Raw genomic sequence first — 8,616 nt, forward strand, 5'->3', positions numbered from 1 at the left:
TTTTTACTCAACAGTAAGCGATGAGTAAATAGTATGCAGTTTATATATGTAGTACGCTAGTATGGGTATTCCGACATGGCCAGTCAATCAGGCAATTGTGTCAGTTTGTGTATGTCACATTGGGCTGAAGCTACTGCCCTGGATTCAAGGGGTCTCACTCCTGCCAGGCTTTTGGGAGATCAGGTGGACAACGGTCCCCACGCTCTGGCAGCTTTCATAGCTGGGATAAGTTCCTATGTCACTTATGCCTGGAGACAGCCCTGGGTGGGTCTCTTTTACGTGAATGGAGCCAAAGACCACAGCTCACAGGAAAGACTCAGAATGCCCATCACTAGTGGGGATATACCACTTAGCCAAAAACTGCATGGTCTGCACACTTTTCCCCCACTGAGCTGTGTGGGTTATAATTATGTGCACTATTAAATGCAAAAGATCAATAAAAAAAAAGCACCATGAATAGACTAATAATTTGTTAATATATTGAGGAATCCAAATAGACTATCAGTTGAAAAATTTAAAAACTTAAAAGGAAAGGACAATTAACCATAGACAAAGAAAACATGTTACAGGCAGCAGCTAGTAAATGTAAGTGCATTTTCTTTATTTAGGCATAAGGAGACAAAAACAGAACCCCCACATATACATCCACACTTTACTTGCTCTCATAGGCTTCTTCCAACTTGTGCCACCCACACTACTACATACCCCTGACTCCACATTGTTAAACCATCAATTGATCCCTGTTCAAGCTGTTCTGAAATTTCATCATGAAAAATGGAATGCATTTTTTGTTCACAGCTCGTTTACCGTTTGCTCAAAGGTTTTGGAAATAACAACTTAGTAGAATAAAGTCAAGTTTTGGAATTTGAATTTTACTGGAAGCATGCTGGAAAAAAACTAGATTTAGCTAGACATGCTAAAGAATAACTAATTTGGCAATACAGGAATTACCATCAGATGTGTGAACAGAGTGCATAAATTAACAAGTTAACCCAGTGGGTTGGTCATAGGCTTGCTCGTTAGTTTCTTTCATCTGCCTGATCCAGATAAACCTCCAAACAAGAGACATAACCAGTACTCATCTGTTAAAAGGTCATTCTGTAAAACCCATTTTGTAGTAGTAAATTGCAAGGGCAAATTTTCATCCATTAGACTTCGTTCTTCATGAGTTTGGAAATTGCAAGGCCAATCTCAGGAATGGTGACAAATCTTCATCTATTTCGTCATAATCCTTCATCACAAATTGCCATTTAAGATGTGTCTGTGTTCTTCATTGTGAGAAGTGGAATAATAACCACAAATTTAAACCATGAAACAGCATGCTTGATTTTTCTCCACAACAAAATACCACACCCCCAACAACCTCAAATTTGTACTCTAAACCCCCCTCACCTAATTCCTTATCATACTGGAATGAACAGCCATACCCATGGGATTTACATTAGTTTTTTTTCTTTCCCTGTAGGCCTCAGATCATACCCGAGATGGGATTTATACAGGCCCACCTTCAAGGGTGACCACTGACGAGCCTCCAAGCTTCTCTGCTAAGGTTCGCCGATCTTTGATGTCCTCCAAACCGTTAACTTGCCATTCATGCTTGATACCTACAATTGAACAAAGTGGTCAAATGTGAAGAAAAAACATTGACAAATGAATTAAGTACCCTAGACATACTCACACAGCGGTTGGACAGCATTACGATTCGTTCAACCTAAAAACATAGCGCTCACCTGTGAATTTCTTTTTAATGGCATCCTTTGAGCTGGCGTAGATCATTTTGCTCTTCAGTGGAGCACCATCTGGGGCCCTGAGATACAGAGAACAGGAGAGATGACCACAAGGTTCTGCATTCCTAGTTGTAATCAAACTGACTTTTTAAACCCAGTGCTTAACAGTTACCACTCACCAGAAGATGAAGACCAGGTCCTCTTTCTTGGTCTCCTTGGTCTCGTAGGTGGCGTCATAGAGGGCGTAGCGACAGTCGTCTGCGGGCAGCATCTTGACAAAGTGCAGGTAGGGGTCTGCGATGGTGGTACCCACGTCGCCAGTCAGGATCTCCTTACCCGATTCAAGGACGATGTGTTTCTTGTCCTCGCTCAGGCAGAACAGCACCGCCTTCTTCCGCTTCTTCTTCTCGTCCTCGTTCGCCTGGGCCTTACGCACCTTCATCTCGTTGAAGACTGTAATGACTTCATCGGTCACTGTCACCCCAGAGGCCTAAGGAGAAAAACAATCTTTAATGCATAGTGAACCCAAGAGATCCACGCATTTCATAAATCACTATCTGCCATTGCACTGCTAATTTGAGCATCTTACACCTGCACTGTCCATATCAGTTGACTTTACGGGGCCAGAAAAGATTGAGCAACTGTCATCAGTTACAGTGCCATCAGTAAGTATTCACAGCCCTTGACTTATTCCACTTTGATGTGTTCCAGCCCGAATTCAAAATAGGTAAATCATTTCCCCACCCATCTACACACAATACCCCATAATGACAAAATGTAAAACATAAGTAGACATTTTTGCTAATGTATTGAAAATGAACTACAGAATTCTCATTTACATAAATTCACACCCCTGAGTCAATACATGTTAGAATCACCTTAGACAGCGATTACAGCTGTGAGTCTTCTGGGTAAGTCTAAGAGCTTTGACACCTGATTGTACAATATTACACATTATTTTTTTTATTCTTCGAGCTCTGTCAAGTTGGTTGATGATCAGTCTTGCCATATATTTTCAATCCAATTTAAGTCAAAACTAAGCCACATTCAATGTCTTGGTAAGCAACTCCAGTGTATATTTGGCCTCGTTTTAAATTATTATCCTGCTGAAAAGTGAATTTGCCTCCCAGTGTCTGTTGGAAAGCAGACCAGGTTTCATTTAGTATTTTGCCTGTGCTTAGCTCTGTTCCACATCTAAGCATCCTAAAAAAAACTCCCTTGTCCTTGCCAATAAAAAGCATACCCATAACATAACAACCACCACTAGGCTTGCAAATATAAAGGGGGGTACTCAGCGATGTATTGATTAACCCCAAACATAACATTTTGTTTTAAGGACAGTGAATTTCTTTGCCACAGTTTTACTTTAGTGCCTTATTGCAAACAGGATGCATGTTTTGGAATATTTTTATTAGTTTCGGTTAGTATTGTGGAGTAACTACAATGTTGATCCATCCTCAGTTCGCTCCCATCACAGCCATTAAACTCTGTTTTAATGTCACCATGATGAAATCCCTGAGCATTTCCCTTCCTCTCCAGCAACTGAGTTAGGAAGGATGCCTGTATCTTTGTAGTGACTGGGTGTATTGATCCACAATCCAAAGTGTATTTAATAAATTCACCATGCTCAAAGGGATATTCAATGTCTGCTTCTTATTTACCCATCTACCAGTAGGTGGCCTTCTTTGCAAGGCATTGGAAAACCTCCCTGGTCTTGGTGGTTGAATCTGTTAAATTCACTGCTTGACTAAAATACCTTACAGATAATTGTGGGGGGGTACAGAGATGAGGTAGTCATTCAGAAATCATGTTAAACACTATTATTGCACACTATTATTGAGTCCATGCAACTTATTATTGGAGTTAACGTCTTCGGGCAAGGGGTCAGTATTCGGAAGTTTGGATGAATGAGGTGCCCAAAGTAAACTGCCTGTTACTCAGGCCCAGAAGCTAGGATATGAATATAATTGGTAGTATTGGATGGAAAACTCTAAAGTTTCTGAAACAGTTAAAATAATGTCTGAGTATAACAGAACTGATATGGCAGGCGAAAACCCAAAGACAACCCATCCAGAAATAGTTTTTTTCCCAGCTCACCCTTGATTACTATGGCTGTCAATGGGAATATAAGAGGAATACCTCCCAGATTGCATGTCAGTCTTTAGAAAGAGTTTCAGGCTTGTTTTTTGAAAAATGAGCTAGAATTTGTAGTTTTAGTAAGTGGCTCCCATTTTGGCTGTAGTGTTTGTTGCGCGTTCCGGTGAGGGCGCGTACTTCATTATTTATTTCCGGTATTCTCAGTCTTAAACTTGATCATTTATTTACATATTAGGGTACCTGAGGATTGATTAGGAAAGTTGTTTGATATGTTTGGAAGAAGTTTATTAGTAACTTACAGGATTCATTTGTATGCATTTTGAATGAGGGAAACCAGTGCATTACTGAGTAAAGTGCGCCAATGAAAGACTTTTCTGGGATATAAAGGACTTTATCGAACAAAAGGACCATTTGTTATGTAGCTGGGACCCTTGTGATTGCAACCAGATGAAGATCTTTAAAGGTAAGTGACTTATTTTGCTAGCAGCACATCTAGCCCAATTAGGCAAAGTATTGTTTTTTTATGATAATTATTACAGCTAGCGACTGGAACGAGCTGCAACAAACACTCAAACTGGACGGTTTTCTCAATCTCTTCATTAAAAGACTCAGACACTGACAGTTGTGGCTGCGTCAGGTGATGCATTGTTGTCTCTAACCTCTTGCCCTTTGTGCTGTTGTCTGTGCCCAATAATGTTTGTACCCTGTGCTGCTGCCATATTGTGCTGCGTCGTTGTCTTAGATCTATGTAGTGTTGTCTTATTGTGCTGTGTGTTTTGTCCTATATTTTAATTTAATAAATGTTATACGTTTAACCCCTGCCCCCGTCCCCGCATGAGGCCTTTTGGTAGGCCGCCAGTTCTAAATAAGAAATGTTCTTAATTGACTTGCCTATTTAAATAAAGGTTAAAAAAATAAAAAAATACAAAAATGGGTTGCTCACTAGTGGTGTCAACAATCTACCCAGCTATACAGAACCCAGTTACAGAACGTAATTAAACGAAACATGTTTTATTATCACCTGAAACAATATTTATTCTGGTCATATTTTGCAATCTCCCAAAATAAATGCGATGTCTAACGAGATGCTCTCCTCTATTTAGCGTTAACAACACTACAATTAGCAGTGGGGAGTAGACTACAAAATAATAGATTCCTCGACCGTCAACTGCCATGTCTGGGTGTCAAGCTTAGGAGTCGATTGCTAGCGGAATCTAAGATTCAGTATTTCTGCAATGGTGGCAACTTTTTTCCATAGTTTACTTTGAGAACAAACTCTTGTATCTTCCACAGCAAAGAAAGAGCAAGCTAGCGAGTGAGGGAGATGGGAGGGGCACAGCCAGAACTGTGCATTGGTAATCAAATGAAGTAGGCAATAGGCTATCTAAAAGCTATATTTTGCAATTTCTTGGCTTGCAATGTCTTGCGCAAGTTCACTAAAGTAGGGACAATCAATGAGTAGGCTGAGCTATTCTACACACACCAGCATTTTCATTGCGAAGAGAAAGAGGAGCAGGCGAGGCAGAGAGTCAGAACCGTGAGCATAGATACAGATGACGGAGCTATAGCCTATCAATGAAAATGGCTAAGCTTAACATCATAGTGCCAGTGAATTGAAGTTGAACATCGCCAAATGTGTCAGTTTCATTAGGCCTAATGTGCAATAAAAAGTATCCCCTATAGCTTTTAATGAAACCCTGGCTGGCTGTTGAAGTATTAGGTCAGGGCTCTCCAACCCTGTTCCTAGAGAGCTACCTTCCTGTAGGTTTTTGCTCTAACCCCAGTTGTAACTAACCTGATTTAACTTATCAACCAGCTAATTATTAAATCAGATGTGCTAGATTAGGGTTGGAGTGAAAACCTACAGGATGGTAGCTCTCCACGAATAGGTATGGAGAGCCCTGTCCTAGGCAATTGATCGCAAAGCAGCATCCTTGCTAACCTTTTTGGAAATGGCAAGTTCACTTTCTTACCTATAAACGGTCAAGTGCAAATACGGTTCAATAGTTGTTATTAGGCAGGACGTCTACCATAATGATTATGATCACACTTCAATGTAAATATTATGGGGAGAACTATACATTTGGTAGCCAAGCACGAGTTATCAGTGCAGCCTATTATCGTCTAGACATGACGGTGAAATATCTTCATGTCTACAATAAAAACCTACAGGCTTCCGTCATAAGTCAAATTTGAAAAAAGTATGAATTACTGGGAGCAGTTTAGAAAAAACGAATCATGTGTGAATCGTCCTCTGGAATAATGCACAAGCTTCAATAATCATTACAAAACCAAAGTGTAGTAATACCCGTCTGAATATGGCTATTACATGGCAAAGAATAGGCTTAACAGCGTAGAGTGCGCCGCATCATCCTGTGGGATCCGTCAAGGCTGCACACAGAAAATATCACTGAAATATTTCAGTTCCTACACATGACCTTCTAGATTCAAACCAAATATGAATTTTAGAGGCAAATTGGCAGCATCACGTTCATGTCAGTGCTCATGAACACAAATGTAGTCTTCCTAGAAGGACTGTGCAATAATGAGGTGTGTGTGAGCGCATCCGTTTCAGCATGTTTTGGGAGTAGAGCTAGAGTTGACGCCAACCACATGAGTTGGAGGCAACTCAAATCCTGGAGTCGTGCACAACTAACTAGAATTATACCTACATGTATAAATGACCTCGACTAACCTGTACCTCCCGCATTTTGAATCAGTACATACAGCTTCATTGTTAATTTATTACATTACTTTTATGTAAATATTTTCTTAACTACTTTCTTAAAACTGCATTGTTGGTTATGGGCTTGTAAGTAAGCATTTCACGATAAGGTGTACACCTGTTGTATTCAGCACATGTGCCAATTTGATTTGATTCACAGATGAACAATGAGCAAGATATTTCACTGGATGTATAAATGTGAACCATCTGGTTGGTGTTTTCACTCACTACTAAATATGGTGATAAGAGAAACCCAGTGGCCTGCAGTGGGGGAAGATGGCGTTTTGGTCGACGTTCTGCTTATTTTCTCATCCATTAAACATTTGATCTCCATACAGTTTTCTGTTTCCAAAAGTAGTATCTGTAACAAACAGAGTGGTCTGCATTTGGAATCTTTACCCTTCGCCAAAGATCCAAAAAAAGTATATTGTTTAGGCGTGCAAGGGCGAATTTAGCTATTGCACATGTGCACTTCACTAAGCAGGCATTTCCTTACAGAAATATGCAACCAATAGGATATCACTAGCTCGTGCTTGGCACCTTGTTTGTTCTGCCCACTATGATTAATTTAGTCCCACTGGAAACGACAGGCTCTGGCCTATATTGGGTTAATTATTTTAAAAATATACACAAATATTATCCATTCGGTAGTGGGAAAAGACTAAAGATGTACGGCGTAATTAAATACGTCACGATGTTTAAGGGGACATTGTGAACGAGGCTTTAGAAACACTGGCGCGCGGTTTTATAAGAGCAAGTCAAGTAAGAGGGAAATTGTGGCAGTGTTCCATGGCTTGCTAGTTTGTGCGGCTAACCAACCCTCAATGATCACTGAAATTGTTTAAGAAGTGAACACACGCAGTGAACAATAGACGACACTGAACAAAGTCCATAGATGTATTTCATCATATTCTAAGAACATTGGCAGGTTGTTAGCTAGTTATGGTACACTTCCTTGTACTTGCAGTAAGGGTGGGGTCAGCTGGAACTGGCGGTAGTCACCGGTACTAGTAAGGCTAACGCTTCAACAGCTATCTGGCACGGTCTTACTCTAACATAACATTACCGTGGTTAAATTCAAAGGCAATATAGTAAGGTTAGCTGGTTATACTTACCAATGCCAATGGTGGATAGCGTAACGTTAGTTCGCTAACATTGTTTTGCCGTCTGTTTAACAAGAGGCCTAACAGTTAACAAGGTAGCTTATGTGGCGACGCGGTAACTACTACCAAGGACGCCAACATGCACTAGTTCATGCCAGCATGGTTGAGAGATGAAATGCCGAGGGGCTAGGTTAAAACGAGTTAACTCTGACAATGTAATTGAAATTAACGTTACAAGCCAGTTGGTAAATGTGTGTTCCTAGTTAGCTATCCATCCAGCCAATTTTCATCGACTGTGAAACTATGGTGCGAAATAAAAAACCAATTTCATGTTCAACGGGCCATGTAAGTACCCGTCCCCAATCCAGCTACTGTGTATATTTAGGATAACTAAGTTACAGCGATTTGAAACAAACGTAACGTTACCATGTTTGGGTCTTTTGTCTATCAGCGTCTGAAACGTCGTTCCTCTTGAGCTCGCAGCCTCGGACAACACCAGAAACGCAGAACGCGACTGACAGGTATAGTTTTTTACGGAATGACGTTTCACAGTGGCCACGCCCCCTGCTGTGGTACGGACGTTAAACAAATCCTCACAATCTGCTATTGGCGCGGGAGGGAATGTTACTTTAATCATTTTAAAGCTACCGTGGTATACCTTTTTTGTGCGACCTGACCAAATGTACATGTGAGTTATAGATCTGTCATTCTCACTGAACGCAAGTCTAAGAAGCGGTAGATAGGTTTTTGTGCACTATTTCTATGCTTCCCGTTCTTAAGGTGCATTTTTGCATCTTTTATTTTCAGTTTTGTACACCAGCTTCAAGCAGCTGAAGTATTTGTGGTTATGGGATTGATTCTCTACACTTTACTTGCTTGTTTTGTCACATCAACTGAAATTAGGCAAACTATTAGATTTTTAGCAACCAGGATCTGGCGGAACGATTTCTTTATATATGAGGCT

The 8,616-nt window shown here is 40.5% G+C and overlaps 1 protein-coding gene across 1 annotated transcript; it reads right to left on the minus strand.

Annotated features, from left to right (window-relative positions):
* Positions 1–580: 580 nt before the first annotated feature.
* On the minus strand, positions 581–8,234 carry LOC106603165 (cofilin-2). Its single transcript, XM_014196473.2, has 4 exons — positions 8,079–8,234; positions 1,907–2,217; positions 1,731–1,807; positions 581–1,604 (listed from the first exon to the last, which is right to left on the minus strand). The coding sequence occupies exons 1-4, from the start codon at positions 8,079–8,081 to the stop codon at positions 1,492–1,494; spliced, it is 504 nt and encodes a 167-aa protein (XP_014051948.1). The 5' UTR covers positions 8,082–8,234; the 3' UTR covers positions 581–1,491.
* Between the last annotated feature and the right edge of the window lie 382 nt (positions 8,235–8,616).

Source organism: Salmo salar, chromosome ssa04, assembly GCF_905237065.1.
Source record: "Salmo salar chromosome ssa04, Ssal_v3.1, whole genome shotgun sequence".
NCBI lineage: Eukaryota > Metazoa > Chordata > Actinopteri > Salmoniformes > Salmonidae > Salmo > Salmo salar.